Source organism: Sinohyriopsis cumingii, chromosome 4 (assembly GCF_028554795.1).
Source record: "Sinohyriopsis cumingii isolate HCF-2022 chromosome 4, ASM2855479v2, whole genome shotgun sequence".
In the NCBI taxonomy this organism is placed as follows: Eukaryota; Metazoa; Mollusca; class Bivalvia; order Unionida; family Unionidae; genus Sinohyriopsis; species Sinohyriopsis cumingii.
In genome coordinates this window covers 48,163,381-48,177,851 of record NC_142964.1, presented here as the reverse complement: position 1 = coordinate 48,177,851, position 14,471 = coordinate 48,163,381, and the positions used below count along the sequence as shown (strand labels likewise).

Sequence of the window (14,471 nt, the reverse complement as noted above, 5' to 3'; positions counted from 1 at the left end):
ATTTTAAAGTACAGTAAATGGAGAATTTATGCATCTTATATTATTCTGGTGGGCAAATGAATATCATGCATTCCATATTTCTAAAAGAATAAAACAAAGTTAAATGTTAACCAAGTTCACTTAAAAATTCTCAAAAATACCGAAAAAGATCAAGCCTTTTTTTTAAATTGCAAATCGCTCTCATCTTTTACTGAGCCTCGTCGTGGTAAGCTGGGTAGATTCAACAGTACTCATTTGCTTGATTGTTCAGCAGGAAGACGTATAGTGCAGACATAAGGAAACAAAGGCAAAGGTAAGTTTATTTACTTTCTTCAATTTCCAGAAACGCTTAATTTGTAATTATTTAAATCGGAAACATCTTATTTAACATCTGCAATAACATATTAGAAAAGCTGTATTAGCACATAAGGATTTTAATGGGAAAATGTAATTTTGTTTTCGACTTCCAACTATATTTGTATTTATTTAGATATACCCAGAAATGCCAGTTGATCCACTGATAGTAATTCTAGACAAAATGAAAATGAAATATGTTCGTAACCTATCCTAGCCTCACGTGACATGGACTAGACTAGTTGTCAAACTAAGATGACCTGATGTCAACTGTGTCGCTCAAAAAAATGTTCAAACAGCAGACACTTCTTTTAATGTCTATTAATAATACGACTATGCTTAGCAAGGTGGGCGGGTGTGGTATATCAAAATATGACGCATAGAACGTAACAGGTGAAAAGTTACAAATGGATAACTATCATTTAAATATTCAGGGTTGATTTGTTTTGAGGAAAATATATTTATAGGAGGTAAAATGGGCAATTTATTATTGCATTTTATGCGTAATATATCACGGGATTGAGATATTAGTGCACTGTAATCGTCTTGTTGTATGAAGAGTAGGCAAATCAACCTCGGGCTAAAAATAAACCATAATGTCACTTTGCCCGGCGGCCGCCATATTGTTTTTCGGACAAAGCATCGTGAGGCGCATTAATTTACGATATATATGCAAAAATAAAGTTTTATTGGCACTTCCTCACAATGTAATGTTTGATGCTGAGCGCATAGCGAAGCTGCTGTTAGTACATTTTTTGTCTTTGGTATGACTCGACCGGGCATACACTTTGTGAACAAAGATACATATCCTAGTGTATTGTTTGTATGTTCTGGCATTTGGTTCATTGTTATGAATAATGGGTTGAAATCACGGATTTTTACGAATGAGTATAAAGAAGTGACAAGTTGCCTTTATCAACACCTGTAGTTCCAATAATATTTCGTTTCGATAACACAGGCTATCCCAGGTGATGTAATGGTTTGAGCATATCGAGTTTATAAACGAGTAACGCGGCGTAACTGAATGCTTGAAATACCCATCGAGTTGGATCACATCCAATGTCACGTACAGAGGTTGTGATAGTCACCCATGATTTTACAGCTGAATGCCGCCCAGATTATTGCCACGTCTAATTCATAATCATCGAGGAGGGATTCGCGATGATATCGAGGTATTTCGTCACTTTGGCACATTATAAATCCGCGTAACTGAGCCGTTGTAATACTGAAACCGTTTGCCGTGTTATACTTTCCAGTAGGGCCACTGCATCGCGACCCAATTTGTAGTTTTCGGAAATCGTGGCAACAAAGTTGTTCTTGGCGTTCTCTCGATACAAGTTCCGACTGACTTCTGGAAACCACCCGCTTCTCGAGCGAATTCTGCATTGATGCTCCTTCTTCTCATGTCGTCCTCAGATAATGTTTACAATGTATGTGTGTGTGTGTGTGTGTGATTTGGATTTAGCGTATCTTTAACAATTGTTCAGTTATATCTCTACAATGTCTACAGTGTGGCAGTTTATAGTTATATCTGACACCGAGGCCGACCAGTCCTAACACTAACATATTATAGCTGAGCGCCTGGTGAGGCAGCTGTTAGTACCATTTTTATAAGTCTTTGGTATGAATCGGCATCCACTAAGCATTAAGAGTGTTAGTGTTAGGACTGGTCGGCCTCGGTGTCAGGTTAATGTGACTGGGTGGAACATGATGCGGCATGATATCCAAGTGGTAGACATCACTGTAAACTGCGACACTGCATACATCGTAGCAATATGACTGAAAAACGTTAAAGCTACGTTAAAATAATTCAATCCTATACGCGCGCGTGTGTGTGTCATTTGGAATTTTAACGTAGCTTTAACAATTTTTCAGTCATATTGCTACGAGGTCTGCAGTGTGACAGTTTATTGTGATGTCTAGCACTGGGGTAATCATATGCTGTAAATTCAAACTGATTCATTGGCGACCTCGTGGCAAGTGTCGCAGAATAGACACCGAGTGGGTTTTTGGACTAAATGAATAAGACAAACACAATGTGAGAGAGATGGAAATTTATGAATGAATTAATACAGATAAATATATGATGTAAAAATACAATGAAGCTCTCACGCTCTCAACATGCGATTTACTCAAATCACTCTACACAACATTCATACATCGAAAATAAACCAAAAATATTAAATCAAAATTAAGTACAGATCCAAGAAACCACATGGACTGCACATACGCTTCAAAAAGTATTTTACACAATAAGACATTCACATAATCTCGAATATGAATTCTATTAAGATTCAAAATAATCTTAAGGACACAACTAAGATTCAAAATAATCTTATGAACATAACTAAGATTCAAAATAATCTTATGGCTATAAAAATGCAATGGAACAATTGATCCAAACGTATGCTTCTAGACCCCTTGTACAGTCGCACGATTCTTTGGGTTGGTCCACACTCTTATCGACCGCTAGCACCCTTGATGAATCCACCACGAATACAGTCATACATTACACGTACAGACAGCATACAGCACTTTTTCTAATTTGCTACGTCTACGTCCGTGGCACAGACATACTTACATACATACATACGTATCGACAGCACGTAGCATTAAATGTTCTGGAAACTCCAGATAGCTCTAAGCAACTTTAGACGGCTTCGGACAGCTTCAGACCGCTCTAGTCATATTCACAGTCACATTGACAATCACACTTCATAGACACAATCACAGCGACAGTCACAATCAGCTACAATAACAGTCAGAATCAGCTTCAAACACAGTCAGCTACAATAAAACCAAATTGGTCATAATAATAGTTTCTGTATAATCTCTAGATATACGATAATACTTTAACCTCTAACAGTTACTTGTAATTCAATACTTTAAACCTGTGTTGTAATAAATACATTATTACGCGATAACACTTTACAAACCGAATAAGTTTCGCATATCAAATAAAAATGTAAATTTAACACTTACCCCTATGGCTGGAGAACAATGGAGAGTGTATACTACTTGACGCGATCCAAAAACGACTAGTGTGGTTTTAGAAATTGGTCTTACTTAAATCCATAGGAGAGTGAGTACAAGTCAGGGTAGAATACCCGTGCATGTCATGTTAGTCATGCTACCTCGTCACAAGTAATCTCTGTGGCTAGGTACATGTTAATACAATCGCTTTCCTGGAAAAACACATTCACCCTAGATATTGTTGTACGCATGTACAACGAGAAATAGTCGAATAGTTTTAAGACAAAACCAAGTTATTTCTTTGCCTAATTCTGTGACAGCAAGTGACCTTTCTTACAATTCTTTATCACGTTTTTCTTTGGCTTGATCATGTTCAGTTATCTGTACACGATTCCTTTCTTATAATGCAAACTGCTTTACAATTATTTATTGTAATTCTGTATGACATAATTATACAAGGTACTGTTATTATATTTTCTTCTTTCAATAATTAATGCGGTTAAGATTTGGGTCTTTTTTTTGTACAGCTCTGCAAAAGTCCATTAATCGTTTATCATTATGAGTATATTTCAGCACGATTATTTGATTTTCTTAATCCGCTCACTATTAAAAAATCCTAGTGTGTGTGTATGTGTGTGTGTGTGTGTGTGTGGTACATAGCTGCCAACCCTCACGAATTTGGTGTGAATTTCACGACTTTTTCAGCGATTCACGAATTCACGCCGTAAGACAAAAATTCACGAATTTTCCGATCCTCAATTATTTTAAATCTTTAATAAAATAACCGATTTCCCGTTAAGCGCTAGTCGTGATATTCGCAGTTGCCGAAACGGTCCGGTACCGCTGGTCACGATATTAGTAGATCTACAGCCGATTAGTTCAGTTGGCCCGGTCGCAAGCATTTTAGCCTATTTTAATCAATATGTATAAGAGTAGTTTTACCAATGCTTTTGAGAGAAACTGGGGCCTAACCGGAAATTTGCTCCGCGCATGCGTCAAAACACCGATTCGAGTTAACGTTCAGCATCGCATGTAAGATTTTGAAAATGTCTTCCCCGCCAAGGAAAAAGAAATGTATTACTCAAAAAGTGAAGTTTAATTTGGAATATATCAAAAATTGGCCGTGCATTCTGCCGTTAAACATTGATATTCATTCATGCTTTTTGCACTCAGTGTGCCATCGCAGAGACGATGTGAGGAAGAATGTCGGTTGCAAAAAACACGTAGAAGTTGCGAAAATTAAGAATTCGCAGATTTCAGCTTTGGAATATTTTAAACCATTGGTGGAAGACCCGCAGGCTGCCAACACTTAAGCTTTATTTGTGAGTTTTCTTGTGTCGAACATAATCTACCTTTATCAGCTGGAGGCCATGCTAAACATTTGTTCTGACATATGTTCCCGGACTCGAAAATCGCTTCCAAATTTTCCTGTGGAAGAACGAAAAATGCTGCAGCTCCTGTGCATTCCTCACAGCAACAGTGACAGCGAAAGAGTATTTGCTTTAGTGAGGAAAAATAAGACAGACCTCCGTAGCTGCAGAAAATTTGTCAGCAATTTTAGTCCCCAAGATCAACCAGCAGGCAAGAAGTCGGAACTGTTTAGAAAACAAATTTACGATCAAGCAGTTGAGGAAGTTCAAGTCTGCCACAGTATCATGTCTTGATAAATAAATATTTCTGCATATATGTAGTGTTTTATTTTTATTTTGCGAACTTGATATAGTGTAGTATTGACGGTCGGAGTAGTCACAGTGGACGGAGTTATTATCATGGTATTCACGAATTCGTGTCCAAATTCACGACTTTTTATCCCTGTTTTCACTAATTGTGAGCCTGGAAGGTTGGCAGCTATGGTGGTATAGTAAAATATCGAAAATCACCAATTAAAAAGATGTATTAGCGTAATAATATTTTAAGGAGTGGAATGTAAATAATATACGTTTGTTTAAAACTGTTCAGTTTCTTGAATGAGAAAAATTATGACGTAATATCCTAAATGTTAAACTCCGTGTTTAATTGCAATACTTTCTGCAAGATAACTGTATTGAAATAAAATCGTGTCACTTACATAGCTATGATTGGTTATCAGCAAAATAGGGAGTTTAAAAAACGGAGATTGAACTCGAGTACAGACTCGTTAAGAAAAGTTTAAATAATGACTAAATGCGGCTCTGAAAGTCATCTTTGAAGATGCATCTAAGTGCATAGGTAATGTATCAGATTTGTCTTCCGATCTGGAAAAATGCTTGTTGGCCATTTCTCGCGGTTTCATGAGACTTGATAAAACTTTGGCATAGCATTACATTTACAAAAGTCAACGCATGTCTTTCTACATTAAATTTGTTTTGAAGAACTTCATATATTTTGCCGATTATTTTGTAAGATTTTACTTTAAATCAGTTTGCTTGACAGAAACGTTAGTATACACATTAATGAGTTTTTCGAAGTGATTCATATCCTGAAGACTGCAATGATTATGCTGACAATGATGACCAATATTAACATAAGATATCACATGTCCTAAAGCTATTTAGAACTTCTCTTTTTTGTTCATATATATTTTCAATTTTAATAGGAGCAGAAATGGCAGTGAACCCCACATCACACAAGGCGATATCTGTATATCATATAATTCAAGTGCTTGGCGTCATCGTTTGTGTCAGCATGGCAGTGTCCATAAATTATCTTTTATTTTACTGCATTTGTCCGGTAAGAAAACTATCCGGTATAATAATAATAATTATTAATATTATTATTATTATAAATTTTTTTATTATCTTTCAAATTACTTTGCATAAACATTTTAATGAGGACTACAAGAAGGACAATAACAAGTACTATAACTATGCTGCTGCTATTACTATTACTGCTACATATAATGCCATCATCACTATTAGCGATAATACCATCTCGCCTATGTCCGTGTGGTTTCTATTCTCGGGCTTGGTCATTGTGGATAAATAAGAAACCTTAGCTGTAGCTTCCTGTTGGTCAGTGGTTCTTATCGGGGTTTTCCTGGATGTCTTGGACCAAACATGTTGGCCGCCAATTATAGCCTATAGTGTGCTGGAAAATGACGTTAAACCCAATGCACCAACAACCAATATCACAATTAAAATCTTCACCCAGTTTATGCAGTAATAAACACAACGCTAACAACATCATGACAACATCCACCCATTACACCATCACATCTTTCGATCCCCTATCACCATAACGACAATTACTACACCATAACAAGGTTAATTAGCATGATGGGCACCATTATAAGTATCTTCTTGTCTTTTCCACACCCTTTCTCATGCTATATTTACTGCTACAGCCACCACTACAAAGCTCCTGTTACTCTTTCAATTTGATGTCTCATGCATTCTTATATATTTCTCCACTCGCAGTTTGCAACTTATTGTAATTACATATATGCATAAAGTTCATCGAATGTATGAACGTATTAATCAAATGTATGTATACATTCATGACGTTCATATTTATGCATGTATATGTGGATGTATGTATATATATTATGGATTGTGTCAGACTCGTCAAAAAGTAAGCTACGATTCATGATACCAACGAGAGACCCAGTCTTGAACTTTACCAATCTTATATTTCAGGCCAACATCCCTATAATATTGTTCATCATCTTCTGGATTGCATCGAAATGCAAATACCAGGATCTCGTCGTTATTCTTGTAAGTAAGAACGCACACACACACACAGTTGCGACTCCATTGTCTTAAACTAAATGACAAAGAGATGTTAAACTAGAAAGTTTTGTAAAACTTAACAAATAATTTAATAGGAGCTTCAGTATTATGCATTAAATCCAAAACAAATCCTAAAGGTTCTATTACAAGTCCAAAAGAAGAGTTCCGAATGAACTCCATGTCTTGAATGTGCTGATTTACCGATAGCATTGAATGTGCTAAAGTGCCGACAGTCTTGATGTATCACAATAACATTGTCCAGAACTCCTTCCAATGAATTCACAATAATAATATCCAAAACAGTACTCAATCCAGACAGTCATATTATCACTTTGATTTCCAATGAATAATTTAAAGTAATGATTCCTCTCAAAATAAATCTGAACACAACATTAAATATATGTGCAGAATGAAAATAAAATAATAACAGTAATATTAATAGGAATAGATAGGATATACCGGAATAATAACGGTTCTTTGGTAAAATAAGAATTCGATTTCGTTTGTGTTTGCCCAGCTTACGACCATATACGAAAGAAATACTTCAATGAAGTTTTTTTTTTTTTTTTTAAACTCTCTTTCTGTCTGTAGAAACAATCGCATCCTTTAAGAGTCATTGCACTTTCAGCAGACGTCACATTTATTGTTTCTCACAAAAGAAATTCCAGAATATCTTGGAATTATAATTTGTCATATTAGAATACTGGTACTTTACTTTTCTTACACATTTCCTATAAATTTTGATTCTTTTAAACATTAGTCTATCTGTTTGTCAATGCTTTCCGATAGATTGATTATTTATAACTATCTCTACATTCACTAATAAACATACTTTATCTGATTTGGCCCTGTGATTGGTAAAGTACATACTATCAACGTTTTCGCTCTATGACATCTTAAAGAGTAATGAAAAACAGAAATATTTTCATATACATTTGTCATACTGGGCCTGGATATTTTTTAAAGTTTGAAAGAATGCAATAGCATGTTGCGCTTATCATTTGTAATTATCATTTTTGGCGTTCATGTAATGAAAAGTAAAAGTGCTACGTTGTAATGTAAACTCTAATTGTGAATAATCAGAATGGGTTGTAATATCGTGAACATAAAAATCAGAGAGGATTGAAACAGTATTAGGAAAGAGTAAAGTAGGTCAATAACACTAGTTCCACCTCTGTAGGCAAATTTACTAATCCCTCCCATTACCTACTCTCAATCAAGATATCTTACACGAATCAAATAAATAATTACCAAGTTGCATTTGAACTTTTGTCCATAAACTCTAATATTAGCGTTATCAATGTCAAAATCAGAGTTATTTTCTATATGAAATCGGGTTTAAAGTTCTACCACTTACCAGTAAGTATAATATCATTGCCTTCAGTATTGTACTAATTTTACTTCTCTCTTTATCGGGATGGTCCTGGCATTTAAAAAGCTGTCGCCAAAAAATTCGCCAACCTCAATATTTTGTCGCCAAGTTTCAAAACGTGTCGCCAGAACAAGTAGTGTACATTTTTCCAAGTGTTAATTTAGTCTATTAATGTAACAGGCAATGAAAATTACAAAAGATGGGCTAGTTAATACTTTAATTACAACAAGCATTAACAAAATGTTACAAAGTGTTACATGAAGTTCCATCTCGATTTTAGGGCTGCCCACTTGTTGAATGCAGTTTTAAAGTCTAATTTTTCACATCTGTACATGCTGATTCTCATTAAATTATCGAGAGATGAGATGCAGAGTTTATTTCTGATGGCAGTTTTTATGAGGTTCATCTTACTGAATCCACGTTCACAGTCTACAGTGCTGACAGGTGACACCAGTAGTCTCTCAGCAGCCGCAGATGCACAAGGGTATGTTGCCCTGGATCTCACTGCCAAATGAATAAAGTCCTTAACACCTCTATACACCTTACCATTCCTGAGAACTTGAACGCTAGCATAACCCACAAAGCCAGCCAACTCCTGACTAACCTCTGACTAATTACCTAACCCACAAGTAATCTGAAACAATACCTGAAACCTCTGAAAGAATGGAACTGTTAGCCTGTGAACCATACAAATAGGGATCAAACAACTTGGTTAGAGCACTCAAAACTATCGAATCACCCTCCTCCGTGAACCTTGCTTTGAGATTGTCTATAACAATATCTATAAATTTGGCACAAGATGTTGCAGCCTCCGACCTTTGCTTAGCACCATCGCTAATTGTATGGCCTTTGTACTCAAAAGTACACAAACCTGATGAATCTAAACTTGGTTCTGCTGGAATCTCAGAAAGAAACCTAGAAATGTTACTACCAGACTCGAACCTCAGACTTTCAAGAAGCTCAACAGTGGAGTGGAGAAAGGGATTAACCTCGGTAAAGTCAATATCAGATCTCTGATAAGCTTGACACAGAACTACCAAAGGCCCCAGAATGTCAGCCATATAGTGTGCTGTATAAACAAATTTGAAACAAGCAATGGGCTTATACAGTGCAAGAGCCTTTGCAGACTTGCCTTCCAAGAAGACTCTAACTAGAGCTGAAACTTGACCATGTATCTAACCTCGTCAGCTGCAGCACCTGTACCCAGAGCTAACCTATGTGCAATGCAGTGAGTTGCAAGCAAACCTTTAGTAGCCTCCTTCAACCTGGTAACATCACTCTTGCAACCCAACATGACTGCAGCACCATCCGTTGATACACCAATCAGATTGTCCAGACTAAAACCAAATGACTTAATTAAACCTACCAACTCTGAATATATAGATTCTGCGTTTGTGGGTTGAAGCTGACGAATACCTAGAAAGTGTGTCACTGGTTCAACACTGCCAACCAAACTAGTTAAGTACCTAACATAAACAATCAAATTCTGATGTACTGAAACATCTGTGCTCTCATCAAGCATGACACTGTAAACACGAGATTCCTTGACCTCGGTAACCATCTCATCAACTATTACATCGGCCAACGACTGCTGAAACTCACTGGTGCTTTTGTGACTGTCATACAATGTGTGCTTATCTACTTTGAGGTCTGAGAGTTGGGTGGCGCCCTGAAATAGAAATAATCATTAATTTTGTATGCCATAAATATTTCATTTATAAATTATACATGATTAACAAAAAATTGGCATTTATACAACAATCACGGTGTACTACAGTAACATCACACTGAATATATTAAGGTTGTACACGTGTTTTTTCCTATGTTACTGTCATTTAAATCCATAGAATATTACTGTTAACAAGCTATAATATAATATTCTCAATACCTGTGTGATACACAACTGGTGCTGCTTTGGTACAATTGTATTAGCCAGGTTGTAGTAAGCCGCAAAGAAAGTGTTCCGCATAGCACTAATAATAGCATTTTTGCTTTTACTTATGGCAGTGATCTTCGCTGCTTCCATGGTATTGGCATCCCGCATCACCGTTTGTGCACATGTATGACTATTGTTACCTGAAAAAAAATGCATTATCAACTTTAGTTGATATTTTAATAATAATAAAACCCTATGATCGTACATTGCAGTGTAAGATAAGTGACGTATAATGCGACCGTCGATTGCATGCATTCCGTAATTAAATGACCCCCCCCCCCCTTTATGGCTAGCTTCACAAAGCTTGTAGTGAATTGCTTCCTAAATCGCAAGAATGATTACTGAATACTGTATAAATTTTCTCGACAAGCAAAATAGGATGTCCATTCGCACGACTGAAACTTACACGAGTCAACACCTGGCAATATTGGACCGTATATATAAGCATAAATTCACACCCAATTTAGGGATTCTTTCACTCCTGTATTTTGAGAAATAAATAATTATTTTTAATTATGCAAAACTTGTTTTTTTTTTTTTTTTTGCTATTTCTTGTTGTGGAGTTTAAGTCTCTGCAGCCGTAACATGGGATTGATGGCAAAAGCAAAAGATCAATGAGTAAAATGCACAAATATTACTTACCATAAATTATCTTTTTTTTACTGCCTCTTTTCGGTAAGAAAACTACCCGGTATAAAAATAAATAAATAAATAAATAAATAAATAAATAAATAATAATAATAATAATAATAGTCATTTTTAAGATCAGTTATATTTACCTTGATGTAATAGATACCCCAGTGCTTTTGAGGCTTTATTTGTCTAACTTTGTTATGAGGTTTTTCAGAGGCAGTTATATCTGGTAATTTCTTTGAGTATATGTAAACAAAAACAAAACCCTACAACCTATTATTTCTCTCTGAAATGGTTAATTCTAATAGTTTTTATGAGATATTGGTGAATTTAATGATGTAATATACAAGTATTTAAAACTAGTCTTTCCGGTACAATATTAAGTAGCTTAACAAATAATACGTACGATCCGAGGTTGAAGGTTTGAATTGTTAAACTTAGATTGATGTTATTAGCTAATTAGGAGGAAATATGTTATATCACAAATTGGGTAAGAAGTGGATGAAATGGTAAAACTAGAAAAGTATACTATTTATTATAGGTAAGGAAATCGTTTTTCGCGACATGCCGTAAAATATTCTTAAATAAGCATAGATTTTAGACTAGCGTGCCGATTTGACACTAAAAATATAATGGCAATCAATCAGACGGAAGTTATTTGAGTCTGTTTTTACTCAGTGTAATGACTACAGATTGCGTGTTCTTCAATCTTGACGAAATTAAGAACATATTCAGATATGTATCATGGTATCTCAGATTTGTTTTTACTATTATTCAAGGTTGCTTACACAGACACACACAAAAACTCATATAAATGAGGAAAAATAACAGAAACGGCAAACGTTTGATGTAGCTGCAATTTGATGCACGTATGCATATAAACTTTAGTTCTTTTTTCATTAGCTGATGTTTTGAATATTGACGCACAATAATTCAACAGGTTCGAAAGAAGACTTTGCAAAAGGTTGTAAAAATAACTGTCTTATTCTGATCTAAATCTCTTAAACATAATCTGTAAAATTCGATTCAATTCGACATATTATTACAAGGAAGTTCGCCGTGACAAAGGTATGACCACCTATCTTTTTCACGTGGACGTAATTACTACAGTCCTATGTCTAAATTTATTTTCAATAAGAACTATTACTATTTCTGGTCGTAAACGATTTAATTTTTCCGCTATAATTAATCAGAATCTGATGTCTCTCTTTGCTTTTAACAATGTTTCTAATGTCGTGTATTTTGCATATAATTACAGGTCCACTTCAACATAGTATTCAGTACGCTGTGGTTCATCACCGTTTTCCCAGTTTTCATCCTATCCTGCGTTATGATCATAAACTTTGACATGTTTACATATTACTATTCAGACACATTCGACGTAAGGGTATTAGTCGTGGCTATTATCAGTGGCTTCACGAGTCTCAGCTCAGCGACCTTTGTAGTTTGGGGAATATGGAAGTCTGCCCGAGATGTCGTTCTCCGAGCAAGATCTGGCGAACGCGATCTCGTCTATGGAGCTGTTCGTGTCCCTCAACCACACGAGGCACCCGCACCAGCAACTTGTACCGATCGTAATGATATGCGAGTTGGACAAGACCATTGTGATGAACCAATGCTGACTTTGTGACAACGTTTCCAAGGACAGGTGCCAGTGCCATGTGACTACGTTCCCAATTAATGAAAATGATTTTAATTGTCCATTTGAGGACTCGGGTGTCTTAAATATGTAATCCCTTGTTTTGATCTTTCATTTTATCTTTAGAAAAGGCCCAATAAACCCATCTTCATACAGTGTTCAAAGAAATAAACGTTAAAAAGCTGTAATCTATCTACATATCTATCTTACAGTTTGAAAAATATAAAGTATTGATCTTAACTGCTTAAAATATTGGGATGGAACCCTTACTCTTTGCAAAGCACACAAATGCATTTGATGAGCTAATTAATTCTATACATCATAAAAAAATAAATAAAAAAACAAAATTGGAAATGATGGCAGAGCATAATAGTTTCTTGGACAGTTTTAGATGCTACTTGTATACGCTGTATATGCCACCATTGATGAAACAATTCAAACGTATCTCAGAGTTTAATGAAATATATGGCTGGATTATTTTTTATTTGTTTCAAAATACTTAAATAATGCACACCTAATTAAAGGTAACGCTTATTTAGTTCACATTTAATTGCATTCTTTAATTTAACACATTTCAAGTCATGTTACGACGCATAACTATATTTACTAACATGGAACAAATAACTTTGGTTAAATCATTTATTTTTCCAATCAAACCGATTTTTTCTTAAAATTAATACACATCTGCTAATTGTAAAATATCATATTTTTCTACATTTACGAATTTGATTTCATGCACCGTCTACTCGGATTCTCAAGTCTTCCACCTGGGGCCCCTCTATGTTGTAATTTGAACATAGGTAAAGTTGTTGTAAAAATGTGTTAATGTCTAAACGAGAAATTGCCCACGCTCTTTGGAGTACTTCCATTGTCAAATCCTCCGTTCTGAGGTATGTCGTTTCTGAACTTGACCGTGCTCTTCAATTTATTAGGCAAGTAAATCTTACATACAGTCCGCAAGCTCAAAATTTCCCAAAAGAAGTGATCGTTTCAGAATGAATAAAGTTATTTATGAAGTTTTATTTATAATTAAACGTACTCCTAAGTGCAATTCCTCTCTTTGGAATGAGTGACAATTGACACAACAATGCAAGTTGGTGGTAAAATGCCACTTCAGAATACTACACGCTTTGACTATTTGCATCACACTCTGACTCAGTTCACAGTGCACTTTCTGCGCTGTTTTCTTCTTCAAATATGTTGCACATTCACAATACCTAAGGTAAACTAATACTATAATGCAAATCCAGTCCTCCCAGATACTACTTTCACTACTTTTAGCTAAAGAGAGCTAAAGTTTGCGGGTCTAACTGGTGGTCCGGCAGAATGATCTTCCATTAGGTACAAGACTTGGCGTCAAAGCCTAAAAATATCCCAGTTACTAAGTTCACTCGTCACGAGAGACCTCACAAAACCTGGAAGGTATACTACAAGTTGGAAGAAATTTTCACTTCTAAGGAAAGTATATTCCATCTATATTTATATTTTTCTCTTCCTATCATTGCTAACAGCTCAGGTGGCCTATTGGTTAAAGCGTCCGCCTCGGATGCGAGAGGTCGTGGGTTCGATCCCCAGCAGATTCGTACCAGCGACTTACAAAAAATAGTACTAACAGATGCCTTGCTTGGCGCTCATCATTGAGAGGTTAGTGTTAGGATTGGTCGGCCTCGTGTCAGGATAATGTGACTTCGTGGGACTACATGCTACGTGTCTGCGGAAAGATGCCCCAGTGCTCGACATCACTATAAACTGCCACACTGCAGACATAGTAGCGTATGACTGAAAAATTGTAAAAGCTACGTTAAAAAGTCCCCATCACACACATACTTCCTATCACAACAAAAGTTCTGCCTTTAGACGATCTATATTCACATTCAC

General features: G+C 35.8%; 1 protein-coding gene across 1 annotated transcript; it reads left to right on the top strand.

Annotated features, from left to right (window-relative positions):
* Positions 1 to 249: 249 nt before the first annotated feature.
* LOC149801119 (uncharacterized) lies at positions 250 to 13,053 on the top strand. The gene is made up of 4 exons (XM_089954273.1): positions 250 to 292; positions 5,882 to 6,015; positions 6,921 to 6,998; positions 12,213 to 13,053. Exons 2-4 carry the CDS (start codon positions 5,890 to 5,892, stop codon positions 12,582 to 12,584), a joined length of 576 nt encoding a protein of 191 aa, XP_089810399.1. The 5' UTR covers positions 250 to 292; positions 5,882 to 5,889; the 3' UTR covers positions 12,585 to 13,053.
* The last annotated feature ends 1,418 nt before the right edge of the window (positions 13,054 to 14,471 follow it).